The 17,500-nt window shown below is 32.1% G+C and overlaps 1 protein-coding gene and 1 long non-coding RNA gene across 51 annotated transcripts in view; one reads left to right on the top strand and one right to left on the bottom strand.

Annotated features, from left to right (window-relative positions):
• The window catches only part of tns1b (tensin 1b), a 488,173-nt gene that overhangs the window by 349,056 nt on the left and 121,617 nt on the right, over nt 1–17,500 (top strand). For all 50 annotated transcript variants that reach the window (XM_073913184.1, XM_021479035.3, XM_073913181.1 and 47 more), the window contains 6 exons: nt 3,776–3,947; nt 4,213–4,263; nt 4,389–4,511; nt 9,752–9,816; nt 12,980–13,063; nt 16,334–16,446. In XM_073913184.1, the coding sequence (XP_073769285.1) occupies nt 3,776–3,947; nt 4,213–4,263; nt 4,389–4,511; nt 9,752–9,816; nt 12,980–13,063; nt 16,334–16,446 (608 nt within the window). The remainder of the gene's footprint in view (nt 1–3,775; nt 3,948–4,212; nt 4,264–4,388; nt 4,512–9,751; nt 9,817–12,979; nt 13,064–16,333; nt 16,447–17,500) is intronic.
• The window catches only part of LOC141376212 (uncharacterized), a 23,024-nt gene continuing 20,810 nt past the window's right edge, over nt 15,287–17,500 (bottom strand). The window contains exon 4 of the long non-coding RNA XR_012385644.1: nt 15,287–16,546. This is a non-coding gene — a long non-coding RNA (uncharacterized lncRNA). The remainder of the gene's footprint in view (nt 16,547–17,500) is intronic.

The raw sequence follows: 17,500 nt of genomic DNA, 5'->3' as shown, positions 1-17,500 counted from the left end.
TATTTTCTGAGCATATACATTAGGTTAGTCAGTACAGAAGGTCCATAAAGTCCAAAATTACTGCACACAAATGTATATAATAGGGAAAAAAATAAATGAAATATTTAAAAAAGAGGAAAATTCAAAAGAAGCATAAAAAAGGTTAAAATAAAAGAACAAAATGTTGTTGAAATGTAGTTTGTATTTTTCCCCAATATTTTGCATGCATTTAAATGTATTATCTTTCTATTTCTAAAGATATTCAGTGACTAAAATACTATTTTAATAAATATATATGTCTGTTTAAGAAATCTGTTTTGTTCAAATTCATCGAAATGTATTACCTATATTTACTGAAAGATTAATAAAACTATTAATTTTTAAAATGGGGTGTACTCAATTATGCTGAGCACTGTATAATAATAATAATAATAATAATAATAATAATAATAATAATAATAATAATAATGTTGTTGTTGTTGTTGTTGTTGTTGTTATTATTATTTGTATTCAATGTCTAGAATAATAATAATTAGAACAGATAATAATAATAATAATAATAATAATAATAATAATAATAATAATAATAATAATAATAATAATAATAATAATAATAATAATAATTAAAATAGCAATACCATTTCCTCATAGGTGAACTGAGTAAGCTAAACTGGCTGCAGTGTATGTGTTTGATTGTGTATGAATGTTTCTCAGTACTTGGTTGCAACTGGAAGGGCATAAGCTGTGTAAAACATGCTGGAATAATTGGCAGTTCATTCCGCTGTGGCGACCCTTGATTAATAAAGGGACTAAGCCGAAGGAAAATTAGTGAATGAATGAATGAATGTATAACACAAAAAGAACAATGAAGATAATATATCTGTATATGACATATAGTGTACAGATCGTATTACATTATATGAAATATAAACTGAATATAAAACATTAAATCCAGACGCAGTGAGAGAGTGAGGTCACAGATAGCAGGTCTGATTGTGGTTTTATCTTTGGCAGTCGTAAAGCTCACCAATGCGCGTGAACTGTTTTCTTTGGTTTGCCCTGCTGCACACACGGCACGCAGGATAGTTTCATATCTCGTTTCTTTATCTCCCAAATCAATCTTTCCCCACTATATTTGATCCAAGCCGTACTGAACATCAGACATGCATTTAATAGGCTGTTCAGTGCTGACATGTTGGAGGTGAGCCGTTCATCTAAAAAAGAAAAAAAAAATGCTGATTTTAATGATGTCATCTCTTAATGTTTTTCCTCTTCTTTAGTCTGACACACGAACAAGTAAATGAAGATCAGTTTTGGCATTACATTCAAGCATTCATTTATTAATTCCCCTTCGGCTTAGTGTTTTATTCATCAGGAGACAGCGGAATGAACTGCCAACTTATCCAGCATATGTTTTTTTTACAGTGGATGACCTTCCAGCTGTAACCCAGTACTGGGAAATATCCATACACATTCATTCACACACACTCGCATACACTCTCAAAAAAAAAGTAACACTGTGGTACAAATAATGTTCCTTAAGGAACAGTTTTGTACCATTGTAAAAATTGTACCTTATGGTACAGAAAAGACTTCTTGTGATACTGTTCTGTACCTTTTATAGTACAACTGAACTCAAGGTACACAATTGTTCTCATATAAAAGTGTTGAACAACTTCTTTATTACAATACCTATGGAAAAAATGACTGGAAAGGCAAAGGGATTTTATAAATAATTTCCATATTAAAACATGAATCATCTTTTAAAAGTATATGTTTAAAGAAACTCTTAAACATTTATTATTAGGTTCGATAATACATTAATACAAAACAACTGGTTAAACAAAAAAAAATATATAGGTATCATAAACTAAATATTTAGAGCATTTTAAATGTTTGGTAAGCATTTTTGATCCTGTTAGGGTATAAAGTGTCTTGTCACTGTGACAGTACCTTAATGGATCAGATATGGACTTTATGGACCTTTGATGAAGGTACAATATTGCATCTGTAGGTTTTAAAAACCAAAGGTTCATTTTGGTTTTCCATGGTACAAATGATGTCTTTAAAGGTACAAACTGCAATGGCACAAATTAGTTTCTTTGTCTTAAGGTACAATTCTGTCCCTCAACACAAGGGTTGTACCTTCTTTAGTACAATATTGTACCATTTTTTTTTTCTGAGAGTGTACACTACAGCCAATTTAGTTTATTTAATTCACCTATAGCACATACCTTTGGACTGTGGGGGAAACCAGAGGACCCGGAGAAAACACTCACAAACACGGGCAAGCAAACATCACACAGAAATGTCAACTGGCCTAGCTAGGACTCGAATCAATGACCTTCTTGCTGTGACACGACAGTGCTAACCGCTGATCCACCGTGTCATAAGTCTCATATTATTATTATTATTATTATTATTATTATTATTATTATTATTATTATTATTATTATTATTATTATTATTATTATTATTATTATTATTATTATTATAGTAAGTGTATGATAGTAAGTGAAATGTATGCTTAAAATAACTATAAATGGATGAAATTAATCTTTGTTGTTTCGCTAGAAAATGTTTCTTATCAAACGCAGCATTAGGGTCAGAGGTTTTTTTATGATCTCAGAGCTTGATGGCATGGCTGCTTGTCAGGTGCAGATGAATAACCTAAAGTAGGCATGTATGCAAATGTGGAGGGCATGGCCCGTGAGTCTCGTCACAGTTTGTTTTGTCTTGGCCCTTTGTTCACCGGGGTTTTACACTCGTGGAATTTACACGTGTCGATCCCAGTTGTAAGAGCAACAAATAAAAACTTGACTTCTAGACGATCATTTGGAAAAGTGGCCGAAGATTTTTCAGATGAATCATCTGTTGAGCTGCATCCCATTCATCACAAATACTGCAGACGACCTATTGGAACCCGCATGACCCAAGATTCTGACAGAAATCAGTCAAGTTTGGTGAAGGAAAAATCTTGGTTTGGGGTTACATTCAGTATTGGGGCGTGCGAGAGTTCTGCAGACATTTGTGCTGCCCATTACAAACCACAGGAGAGGGCGAATTCTTCAGCAGGATAGCTCTCCTTATACTTTAGACTCTAAATTAAAGTTAAGGTCAAGGGGCTCTAGGAATGGCCAGTCCAGTCCTCCAGACATGAACATTATTGAGCATGTCTGGGGTAAGATGAAGGATGAGGCATTGAAGATGAACTCCTTGATGAAATCCTGATAGAACACTTTTGGCATTCCAGATGATGTTACTAATAAGTGATTTGAGTAATTGCTAAGATGTATGGATGCAGTCCTCCAAGCTCATGGGAGTCAGACACAATCTTTCTTTTTCCACTGCACCATGGCTTTATATTCTATACTAGACATTATTTCTGTTAAGTGACAAGACTTTTGTCTAAGCAAAGTCAGACCTTACTGTCCTAATTTAATAATCCAAAATCAAGGCATGATCATATTTTATTTTGGTAAAATAAGCGTAATCTAGAGGCCTTTGCCTTTCACATAAGCTACTTCTGATACCAAATGATCAACTAGAAGTCAAGTTAATATTTGTTTTTACTAAAACTTGGATAGGCAACAAGACTTTTGTCAGGTAGTGTACATGAGAAAGAGGAAACAGTGTTGTCTGGGGCTCACAGTATGCCCATTTCCATATACTGATCTTTTAATATTCCTATAATAATTAATTAAATCTATACCTAGATTTTCATTATAGGGCAGCTTTAATACAGTTATTATTGCAGTTGTTCTGTAACCATTCTCTGGTCTTCTAATTTGTGCAGGAGTTTGAGTTTGATCCAGGCCATGGAGGAGAACTATGAGGTGGATCTGGTTTACATCACCGAGCGCATCATTTCTGTCACCTTTCCCAGTAATGCAGAGGAGCCCAGTTACAGCGCCAACATTAAAGAAGTGGCAAACATGCTGCGCTCCAAACATGGAGACAACTACCTGGTGAGTATGCGAAACTCTATTCTTATGCTCTAAACTCTTATTTATGCTTTACATTTTACATATGCATATTGTTTATTATATGCTTTATTTTATAATAATCCAATAGCAATGGTGTGTTTTTGTGTATTGTTTATTATTTTGATTTAATTATACAATAATATTTAATCATTATATTAATTTATTAATTATATAATTTGTTTTAATTATATTTAATCATATAATTAAATATTATTTAATCTTTTTAATCATATAATTATTTTTGCAGCTCTTCAACCTCAGTGAAAAGCGCTTGGATATCTCCAAGCTGAATCCCAAAGTGAGTTTTATTTAACTGGATGGGTGTTTATTTATTTATTTTAATTTTTTTATTTTTTGCTGGCCGATGTTGGTGTTTGTTCCTGTGTTCTTACTTTGGTACTGTGGTGTGTTTTTCTGTGTGAGGTGCTGGATTTTGGCTGGCCGGATCATCACGCTCCTGCTTTGGATAAGATCTGCAGCATCTGCAAAGCCATGGACACTTGGATGAACGCTGGCAGTCACAACGTGGTGGTCATACACAACAAGGTACTGTATTGCTATCAGAATTGAAGCTTTTTTCACTAAAAAAAGGGCATGTATGGAAAAAAAATACTAGTCTGTGTTGTGAGGTAGTACAAGTGCATTACTGAGTTTGACAACTGTGCATTAGATGGTCCCATACATTATAGCATATAGACACAAAATGATTTTAATAAGTACAGGTAAGAATTAGCGTGCTGTTTAATTTTTACATTCATACTATACATGCTGGTTGATTATGGAGTGTTATTTCACCCATATTTTCTTTTCTTTTATGGTATTTGAAACATTAAAGTAGTCACTTTACTTTTATATAAGTCAAGTTAAATGGGTCAAGACAAGATTTTATGTGAAATAAATAAAATTAAATAAAATAAAATTAAATTAAATTAAATACTGGCAACTCATTACCTAGTAGAAGTACCATTGTTTATATGGCCAAATCATAGAATATATAGTTGCTAATTATTATTCAAAATAATATCAAGGATAATAATAATTAATTCATAATCATTCATAATCATTTTTACTTTTGTGTTAGGTGTATCAGTTTAATATTCCATTATAGTTTCTTTTATAATAATTTTTATTTTGTTATAATATTATATATATATATATATATATATATATATATATATATATATATATATATATATATATATATATATATATATATATATATTTATATTTATATATATATATTTGTGTGTGTGTGTGTGTGTGTGTGTGTGTGTGTGTGTGTGTGTGTGTGTAAATAAAATTGCATTGGAAATCTTGTCTGTTACAGAAATTCAATATACACATAGATATTTATTAGCATAATTAATATTTTAAAACAATATATTATATAATAAACTGCATATAGCTTAATAAATTATAAAAACTTAATTAAATTAAATTAAATTAAATTAAATTAAATTAAATTAAATTAAATTAAATTAAATTAAATTAAATTAAATTAAATTAAATTAAATTAAATTAAATTAAATTAAATTAAATTAACTGGCAACTCATGCCCAGTCTTTGTACCATTATTTGCATGACCAACTCAAAGAATATATAGTTTCATGTGGCTATAAATTTCAATAAAAGTTATTCAATTCAATGTAAAAGAATAAAAGTCACCAACAACAAATGTCAGAGCAGAAATCAAGATTCCAATTTTCAGTTAAAAAGTGTGAATAAAATGATAAATCACAAGCTGTGTGCGCTGTTAATAACTTTTTAAACTACCTTTATTACTATCAAATAACTTGAATTTTTTTAGTTTTGTTCCATACATAGTAAATAGTAGTGTAGTGTCAGTAGATGGCATTCTCAGGCTGCTCTTTTATAAACACTGTGGTGCTGCGGGTCATTAAAGGTCACAGTGGTCAGAACAGTGTGATTTAAAGGTCATTAAAGATTTGACTTGTAAAGCGATTACCTCCCCATTGTTTTGAAAGCCTTAGCCTGACCTAGTCTTGAGGTTCGGGCAAACCTGTTTTCTTAAGCAATTTAAATGAATTGACTCTTTTGATCTGGTTAAGTCTCATTGCTGGTGACCACATAAAAACATTAGATTGATGACTATGCATTTTAAAGTTGGATTGTAAAATCCGTCCTGTTGTTTTTTGAGGATAGTGGCATCGTTAAGAGCCTCGCTAATGAAAGGGAGTGTAAACGTCAGAAAAATGGACTTGTTTTTGGCTTTTTGTGGGTTTGTCTTTTAAAGCACTGGTTCTCAGTGGGTCGCAGGTCTGTCCTGATATGGTCTAGTGATTGTAAAAAATATGTTATTATATTTATATTTTATTTCCACTTTTTGTTTCATACATACAGTTCAGTATTTGGGACATTCTACAGAAATGTCAGTTTTAAAGTCGACGACAAATTATGTTCCAAAGATGTTTTCACAGTTTTTGAGGCTCCTGTAAATGAGACCAAGTTATGATATTAATTAATATTAATATGCTGTATTTAAGTATATATTTTTTTTGTCCTTTTCAATGGACATCAAGTCAGGAGTGTTTCCCATCGATGCATTGTTTGGGAAAAAAAACAATGTAGTGACAAGTGTTTCCCAAAACCTATAGTTTCTCTGTCGCAGATACACCGCTTAAACCACGTTAGTGATAACATAAAACGCCCATAATGACACTTTGAACAGGGTGGAGTAACAACTTCTTCATCTCATCACGTCCGAGCACATTCACCTGAATTCCAATTAGACGATCTGTAATGAAAAGGAAAGGGAATTGTGCCATTTTTATATTTATTTCAAAGTTCTTTCATGCCTAAAATTACAAAAACACAGAACAGACTCACATTTAGAAGCAAGGGGTGGCCCCTGGTGGTTCGGCGGTATTGGTTGCATATAGGAAGGTTCAGCTCTTTAATGTTTTTTGCCACCCTTTAGAGAAAGACTGAAAATACAGGAAAATACATTTACTGGATGATAGCGGGATAGAACTGTAAAATACGGGAGAATCCCGGGAAAAACAGGAGGGTTGCCAAATTGACAAGTAAATAAAATAAATGACAATAAATTAAATTAAATTAAATTAAATTAAATTAAATTAAATTAAATTAAATTAAATTAAATTAAATTAAATTAAATTAAATTAAAACCCAGTTTTTTTACTATGATTTAGATGACCAACTCACATAATATATAGTTTAAAATTATTATCATTAATAATAATAATAATAATAATAATGATAATAATAATAATTATAATAATAATTATTATTATTATTATTATTATAATAATTCCTTGTCAGCAAAATAAAAATAAAATACAATAAAATAAGTTAAATTTTTATATATTTAGTTTATTTTTAAATAAACTATTTAAAAGTTTATTTTAAAATAAAAAATAAAATAGCTTTTAGATCAAAAGGTATTTGAGTAATGGGGTCTAAGTTCGAATTCTTAAACATGTTTCCATACCAAAAGAGCATGTTTCTGTCAAATTTTATCTCTCAGTGTTTTCTCAATGGGTTCAGAAGTATGAGAATTTGTGGTCTGCATCTATAAAGGGCCTAAAATGTTCTAAACGCACAAAAAATGCAGGCGTTTTAACAGGAAACCATAAACACTGCATTGTTATAGCAACTGCTGTTGTTCATTGTAACTGTGGAAACATGAGGCCTAATGCTGCTGGAAATGTTCGCTCATTCAGAAACTGTGTTCAAAATGACTCAAACCATACATGAAAACAGTTGTGCACAGTAAGTTCTTTGCTGACCTAAAGTATCATAAAGTTTGGCTTGTTTATACTACTTCTGAACTCTGGTGTTGTATTTGTAGTATTGTATTACACTGAAAAAATATTTAAAGATGATTCCCTGGATTTACTCATTTTGTTAAGTAGTTGTAAACAATTTATTTGGGCTGAACTTAAACAAACAAATTAGATTGAACATTAAGTTGATTGTTGTTTATTGGCAACAATTTTGCAGACATCATTTTTTTTCAGTGTAGTAGCATTCCTATTATTTAAATTATACCGTCATTATTAAAATATGAAAAAGCATTAGAAACTGTCATATTAGTTTACAGGACATTTTTCATTACACTATTTAAAATCAACAAATAAATAAATGAATAAAACATTTATAACTCAAACTTATCTTGACTAGTTAAATATAATATGCATTTTCAACTGTGAATTCCAAATATGACAGTTAATGGGTTAAATTATTATGTTGTTACTGCAAAATAAAAAAAATAATAATAAAATACGTGTAATTTTTTATACATAGTCACGTTTTATGTAAATAAATAAAAAAAGTTTGACCAGTTTGGAGTGGTCTTGCTAGTTTAGATTCATTTATTTCCAGTACTAAAATAAATGCATATATAAAAATAAACATCCTTCTCAGAATTGGTCAGATTCATAAATCTTGTCATTATTTGAAGTTAATGACATGATTGTTTTTTTGTTAAAGCTCCTAACCTGACAAAAATATTTTAATCAGCAATACGTTTCATTTATTTATTTATTTATTTATTTATTTATTTATTTATTTATTTATTTATTTATTTATTTATTTATTTATTTATTTATTTATTTATACATTGATTCATTTATTTTTATGTATTTATTTATTTATTTATACATTTATTTATTAACTCATTTATACATTTATTTATTTATTTACATTTTTTCATTCATTTATACATTTATATATTAATTTTTTATATTTTTATAAAAAAAAATTATGTATTTATTTATTTATATATTTATTTATTTATTCATTCATTCATTTGTGCATTTATTTGTTTATTAAATTTTTTTGTATTTATTTATTTATATATATATATATTTTATTTATACATTTATTCATTCATTCATTCATTCATTCATTCATTCATTCATTCATTCATTATTTATTTATTTATTTTACTTTATTTATTACACGGCAGTTCACCAAACTCACCACTTTTTACAGAGTGTAACCACAGATATAGACACTGGGGTGTTTTATATAAGTTACATAATCATACTATCAGATTCATACATGTTCACCGAACTCCCTGCTGTTTACTGAGTGTAACCACATATATAGACACTTTAGTGTTTTATGTAAGTTATATAATCATAATATCAGATTCATACTTGTTGCCATTATATGAAGTTTCTGCCATATAAAAATGTCCTCAACTGTCAAATATCAATTTAATTTGTAATAAATGTATAGTTTTTTTTTTTTTTTTGCATATTGTTTTGAAAAAAAAAAAAGATTGAACATTCTTGAGAAACGTGTTTTGTTCAACAAAATCTCATGGCAATTCGTAACTTTTAGATTTAGTGGCTAATTTGTATGAATTCGTACAATCTAATTTGTACAATTTAGTACGGTTTGCTCATCCCCCAATGACGGTTGGGTTTAGGGGTGGGGTTAGTGCCACGCCTCCTTTTCAAAATCGTACATTTTCATATGACTGAACTCATACAAATTTGTACGGATTAGCCACTAAACTGGCAAAACGTAAAATACCTACGTTTTCTCGTGAGATCAGGCTGGTTTTGTTTGCTTCCTTTTCATTATAAACATGAAAAAGAGTAAAGCAATAAAGCACACGCAATGTTATTTCTATGTTTATCTTTCTTATCTATTTTTTTTTATTTTGAAGTTAACCGTAACATTGTGACATAATTATATTTGTTGCTTTGTACAACTATAAACAACCTAATATGATTTCCATTAAACATACTGTAAATTTAGACGTCTAATCTAATCTCCATGTCTTTGTGCAGGGAAACCGAGGTCGAACTGGGGTGGTTGTGGCTGCGTACATGCATTACAGCAACATATCAGCGAGGTAAAACCTGCAGACCTGTCTTTATTCGATTAAAGATGCTCCTCTGAACACTTATTATGGAAAGACGCTAATCCCACATCACAAGACGGGCCACGTGTTGGCTAAAACACATGAGCAGAAAAACAACTGCCAAACCACATCACTTTACAAAGGAGGATTTGTCTCAAGACTCCAATTAAATGCTGATCAGATTCATCCGTGATGCAAAAAAAAGTGTATTTATGCTATTTTTATGGGCTTTAAAGCTTCCAGTAATTTCATGAAGCACATTAACATACTTTTATCGGAGACAAAGATGCCTGTTAAGAATATGACAAACGTATTTCAGTCTCAAGACTCAAGCAACTGCTATAAACTTATGGATGAAAACTTGCCACCATAGGATAGAAAACAACAAGAAAAAAAATAAACATAAAACAATTAAAAAAGAAATTAGTAGTTTTTTGTAATTAATCTAAAAAAGAAAACAACTATATCTTAAGGGCGTTAGTCCTATAGTTCTAATGGGATATAGCACACAGCCCTTAAACAAATATTTTGAGTGGATGCCCATTGGGCAACGTCTAATAATAATAATAATAATATTTCCTTATATTTATATAGCGCTTTTCTGGGCACTCAAAGCGCTTTACACAATCTCCTCATCCACCACCAGTGTGCAGCATCCACCTGGAAGACGCGACGGCAGGCATTTTGTGCCAGACCGCACACCACACACCAGCTGATTGGTGGAGAGGAGACAGAAATACCAGTTTATTAAGTTAAAAAAGGTAACAAAAGCCTGCGTTGGTTAAAGAGAGCAATCTGATTTGCTTTCAGCTCAAGTGTGTCTCATGCCTCCTTTTGAGTGAAGGTCCTAGTTGTTACATCGCCCCCCTAGGGGCTGGCTGCAGTATGTCATAAAGCCCACCACCAGCCTGGTTTATACATCTGCATCAAGTGATCGGCAAGACCCACGGCGCATGCAACGTGCGTAGCTGTACATAATAATAATAATAATAATAATAATAATAATAATAATAATAATAATAATAATAATTATAATTCCTTACATTTTATATAGTGCTTTTCTGGGCACTCAAAGCGCTTTTTACACAATGAAAGAATCTCCTCATCCACCACCAGTGTGCAGCATCCACCTGGAAGATGCGACTGCAGCCATTTTGTGCCAGACCGCACACCACACACCAGCTGATTGGTGGAGAGGAGACAGAGTGATGAAGCCAATTATGACATGGGGATGGTTAGAAGGTCATGATGTACAGAGGCCAGTGGGCAGATTTGGCCAGGATGCTAGGGTTAAACCCCTACTCTTTTTCGAAGGACATCCTGGGATTTTTAATGACCGTAGAGAGTCAGGACCTCGATTTAACGTCTCATCCGAAAGACGGCGCTCACTGAGCAGTATAGAGTCCCCGCAACTATACTGGGGCATTAGGACCCACACAGACCATAGATTGAGCATCCCCTGCTGGCCTCACTAACACCACTTCCGGCTGCAACCTAGCTTTCCCATCCAGGTACTGACCGGGCACAGCCCTGCTTAGCTTCAGTGGGCGACCATGTGAGAGTTGCAGAGAGCTAGCTGTCTAAGGACAGTAAGATGTTCCACAAGTTGTATAAATTTACTTTTGTGCCTAAATCATTTTGGTTACTTAATTAATGTAGTTATTCGATATATTATTATTATTAATTATTATTATTATTATTATTATTATTATTATTATTATTATTATTAGTAGTAGTAGTAGTAGTAGTAGTAGTAGTAGTAGTAGTAGTAGTAGTAGTAGTATTGTTATTAGTATTATTATTATTGTTTTTATTATTTATAAATTATTATTATTATTATAGATTATTATTATCATTATCATCATCATCATATTTTTTCTTCAGTTATTGCTTGTGTTGCTTATGTTAAGTGTTGGTGTTTATTATGTTAAGTGTGGTTCCTCTTATATGTGAAGCACCACCATGTCTGAATGAATTGCCCCTATTAATTGATTAATATAGTTTTAGGCTTAAAACTTAATTTAAAGTTTGACAGTTACAGATTTCCAGTTCCAAGGATTGCTAGCGTAAATTGTAAGAAACAAAAGTTAGAGATTTAAACTGACAATTCAGGTTTTTACAAATTTATGCCAATCAAATTCATCCCTCATTTTAAAAGCTTATTCATGCTATTAGTATAGCCAAAAATACTTCAAGTAAATTGCATACTTTGTATATACAGTTGAAGCCAAAATGTTTCACCCTCCTGTGAATTTCTTTCTTTTAAAAATATTTCCCAAATCAAGTTTAACAGAGCAAGGAATTTGACACAGTATGTCTGATGATATATTTTCTTCGAAAGGAAGTGATTTATTTCGGCTAGAATAATAAGGTCAAAATTATTAGCCCCTTTAAGCAATATTTATTTCATTGTTTGTCTACAGAACAAACCGCTGTTATACAATAACTTGACTAAGTTAGAACCTAGTTAAGCCTAGTTAAGCTGAATACTATCTTGAAAAATATCTAGTAAAATAGTATTAATTGTTATCATGGCAAAGATAAAATAAATCAGTTATTAGAAATGAGTTATTAAAATGATTATGTTTAGAAATGTGTTGAAAAAAATCTTCTCTCTGTTAAACAAATAAGGGGAAAAAATAAACAGGGGAGCTAATAATTCTGACTTCAACTGTATAAAGAGTATGGCTGCGTCCAAAACCGCATACTTCCATACTATATAGTACGCTAAAATCAGTATGCGAGCCGAGTAGTATGTCCGAATTCATAGAATTCGAAAATCAGTAGGCGAGAAGTACCCGGATGACTTACTACTTCCGGCGAGATTCTGAAGTGCGCATCCCATGCACGCTGCGCTATCCCATAATGCCCCGTGAGAAAATTCATGAATGGAAGTGAGGCGACGCAACTGACGCAGGTAGGTCACGTGACCATGATAAAATGGCGGATGTAGTACGTCCGAATTCCATTCATACTTTTCACATTCATACTGTATAGAACATACTTTTCTGACGGCCAAGTAGTACGTTTAAATTCAAATGCAGTACCTACTGAGTAGTAGGCGGTTTCGGACGCAGCCAATTATATTTTTGTTGTTTTTGTTCAGTTCACCCGAATATCTGCAATAACACTAGTGTCTGCTTTGTCTCTGCAGTGCCGACCAGGCTCTGGACAGGTTTGCCATGAAGAGGTTTTATGAAGATAAAGTGCTTCCTGTGGGTCAGCCTTCCCAGAGAAGGTCAGTGCTGCTTTGTTTTCCTCATCTGACCTCTTATCTTTCTGCTTTATGAGTTTGACCCTCATTGTAAGTGTTGGGTTTCAGCCATTGTTCACATTTATGAGCTTCGCTCAATGATAACTGCAGCACAAACATGCAAACCAATGCTTCGTCTAGTTCTGATAGGTGGAGTTATGTGTTGTTTACCTGAATGTGCCCTACAGCAGTGTGCTGGGGACTTCAGATTAATTATACTTTGCATGATGTTGCACGATTAGCTTTATGAGCGCCTCACCACATGCCTCAGAGCTGGCACTGTCTTATATGCAAATGATGCAATTTATAAACTCAGAAATGCTATATTTATAGGGCGTCAAGGTGGCGAAGTGGGTAGCACGGTCGCCTCACAGCAAGAAGGTCGCTGAATCGAGCCTCGGCTTGGTCAGTTGGCATTTCTGTGTGGAGTTTGCATGTTCTCCCCATGTAGGCGTGGTATCCTCTGGGTGCTCCGGTATCCCCCACAAGTCAAAAGACATGTTATAGGTTAATTGGGTAAGCTAAATTGTTTATTTTAAACTAAATAAAATACAAATAAACAGATTGTTTTGGAGATTTTTGGACCTCACCATATAGTACAGTATAGTTACCAACCCATTGTAACTATACTATATACATCCTCTTTGTGCTTGAGTATCCACCTCTGCACACTCATTTATGCCTCATAAGGGAACACTTGGCTACGGATGTGCTGCTTTTACAGAATCGGGCATTCCATCTGTATATGGAAGCACTGGCACTTCAGGCTTCATTAAAACTAGATTTCATTGGGCACATACTTGTGCTCCCTTCATGGAAAATGGAAAGGCAGAGTCATGGTGAGAGCTTGATTCCAAGAGGAAAGAAGAAGTGTACTGTATGACTTCCAGTGGTGGACAGTATTTTTCACTTCACTGTGTAATTTAAAGGGCTCCTATGCTGAAAAACAGACAGATGTTTGGAAAGATCTGTGTGTAGGTATAGTGTGTCCACCGTCATACTGGAGTGATAAAAACACAAGTCTTTTTTTAACAATTTCCTGACGTTAAAATAGGAACCCAATCCTAGTGTTTTTGAGGCCAACCACAATGTGATGTAGGATTGTGGTTTTCCCCCCACCCACCAATGTGATTGACAGATATTACCATGTCTTTTTAGTAACGCATATAATAATGTCCATAAAACAGGATTTGCAAAGAAACTGGGATTTAAAGATCTGATCCAACTCTCTGTGATTAGCTGCATCGTAACAATGAGTTTTACACGTTTAAAAGGTTATTAAAAGTATTTGTAATAAAGAAAAAGTGGTAAAATTGCTATGCAAATATAAACTATAAACAGGGGGATGCTTTAATCATAGACCAGGAGTCATGGTTTGTTTACATTAAATCAGGTTTATTTTGTACAGTAGTAGTTGTAATGGAAATTCACACAGCAGTGTATATTATATGCTTTTTATATAATGTTTTCCCAGTACTGGGTTGCGGCTGGAAGGGCATCCGCTGTGTAAAACATGCCGGAATTGTTGGCAGTTCATTCCGGATTTGCAGTGATAAGCAGTTTGGCTGTTTGCACCAAACATAAATGTAAAGACAGTCGTTCAGAAGACCAGAATAGTGCACTTACTGCACTCCAGCAAAATAGTAAGGTTTATAATCTAATTAATACATATTAAACGTCTTTAACATTATTAAATTTAGATGCTGAATCACTAATATGTGTTGGTTTGCACTGAGTCACAGATCTAAAGTTTAATTTTAAATGGTTTATTTTATTTTCAAGATCTGAGGTGAACTATCTGCTGCTGCTTTCAGTAGTATGGCAATTAATGTCATGTAAAATGGCATTCAAACTCACATCATCCGCATTTAACACTGAATAAAGCACATGAGGTGTACCTGAATGGAGCATTGTCATTGATTTCTGTTGCTCAGCTTTAAGAAATAGAAGCTGTTTCCAAAAATATTAATTACAGGTATTGGTTATGACAAAAACTTGTTTTAAAATGGAAAATATTCCTTTTAGCATGTGCCTTTGCTTTCATTTAGAACACAGTTTAAATCAGCCCTTGTTGATGTCGTCAATCTGGCGCTCTTGTGTGTTTTGAACCAGGGGTGCAATACCTAGTTTAGCCATTGGGTGTACAACTTACATACTGCACCTTTAAGAGTTTCAAACTAGGGCTATCAAGGTTTTTTTTTTTTTTTTGCTTATGATTATCGAAGAAGCACCAGTATGTCACAAAACCATGTGTTGGACTCAAAAGAGGGATTGTGACTGCTTTAATTCACCTAAAATATTAACAAAAACTAATTTTAAATTGCATTTTTTTTTCTTAAATCAGATTTATTTTGGACAGTAGTAGTAGTAGTAGTAGTAATGGATATTCATACAGCAATGTATATTATGCTGTGGGCTTTTTATATACTGTTTTCCCTGTACTGGGTTGCGGCTGGAAGGGCATCAGCTGTACATCTACAATCGCTAGAATAGTGGCAGTTCATTTCATTGTGGTAACACCTGATAATCAGGGACTAAGCTAAGGGTAAATGAATGAATGAATATACTGTTTTTATAGTACTTTTGATCACTTCAAAGTGGTAAACATATGGTTATCAGACAAAAACATTAACATTTTGCAGTGGTCCAGCCAGAGTCCTGACTTAAATCCAATTGAAAATCTGACCAATTGGCAAAAATACTAGTGGAGACATGCAAAAAGGCTGGTCAACAATTATAGAAAGTGTTTGAATGCTGTTTTAGCCAATAAATTTAGCCAATTTTTTTGATTATTAAGAAGGTTATGAATAATTTTGCCACTTTTTGTTCAAATGTAAATAAAAAATATATATATTTTCCCACAATGATGCCTCTTGTACATCTTCCTATTATATTTTTGTAGAAGCCTGTGTCATTTCAATAATAAATACAGTAAACAAAAAATATTCATTTAAAAACATTGAATTTTTCTAAAATTAAATTATTTTTTTCATTTAATTATATTTTTGACATGTCTCGGGCTTGTACACATTCTCTCATAAAAAAGGGTTCTTCTAAAATACGATTTTAAAATAAAATATGTAAGTGTGTTTTTGCTATTGTGCGTGAGCCTCTGTCTAATTTTCTAACCCCTGTGGAATAGACAATACAGTTTATTAAAAAGAATAGAATATCTCAGTGCTGTCTTTTATCAATAATGTTGCCCTCTAATTAGTCTTTATTAATATTTTTAACGATCTTTTCTTTTTGCTCCAGATATGTGCAGTACTTCAGCGGTCTGCTCTCCGGCCACATTAAGATCAACAACAAACCCCTGTTTCTCCATCACGTCATCATGCACGGCATCCCAAACTTCGAGTCTAAAGGAGGTGAGCTCAAGTGTTGATGTGTCAGCGGCTGTCGAGGTGTTGATAGCAGGTTTAGTGCTCTGTCTGAACTCCTGCTGCTGCTGCTGCTGCTGATGCCTTTCTGTCAGATTCACAACACACACACACTGAATACAGGTGTAGACAGTTCCATAATCTATTCTGATCCCATCCTTCAAAGCTCAAAAACCCCTTTATTTGGTGTATTGTAATTAGATCGTTCTTTTTTTAACACATATGAACAGTCTCGAACTAGGGCTAACAAGGTTTTTATGTTTATGACTACCAAAAGAAGCACCAGTATTACACATACTATGTATTGGACTCCAAAGAGTGATTGTGGCCGCTTCAATTCACTAAAAGAATAACAAAAAACAAACTAATTCCAATTCAAAATTGCATTTTTGTTCTTCTGTAAAACGACATTATACGGTATATTGTCATGTTCTGTTTTTGTTTACTCAATATACAGTTAAGCATACAATTATTAGCCCTCCTTTAAAATTTTTGCAAGGAAACTTTACACAGTATTGAAAAATCTAAACAAATATGTAATAAATAAATAAATGAAGAGTTTGGATGCAAAAACCTCTAAATGTCGTTTGAAAAGTTCCTCTAAAATCAGGCTCCTGTGTGTATGTTCTGCAATATCACTTTTGTTGCAAAGAAAAAGTCCTTTTTCTGATCTTTAAATTAAAATATCTCAACAGGCTGGGAAAATTTTCGATGGAAATTTTAGACAGTTCTTAGAGGTTTGAACTCTTTATATATATATATATATATATATATATATATATATATATATATATATATATATATATATATATATATATATATATATATATATATATATATATATATATATATATATATATATATAAATAAATAAATATATATAAATATATATATATATATATATATATATATATATATATATATATATATATATATATATATATATATATATATATATATATATATATATATATATATATATATATATATATATATATATATATTGATTATCTAAAGCCATCATTTCACAATAACTTGCCTA

This window comes from Danio rerio, chromosome 9, assembly GCF_049306965.1.
Source record: "Danio rerio strain Tuebingen ecotype United States chromosome 9, GRCz12tu, whole genome shotgun sequence".
In the NCBI taxonomy this organism is placed as follows: Eukaryota; Metazoa; Chordata; class Actinopteri; order Cypriniformes; family Danionidae; genus Danio; species Danio rerio.
This window is presented reverse-complemented; position numbering and strand designations above follow the sequence as displayed.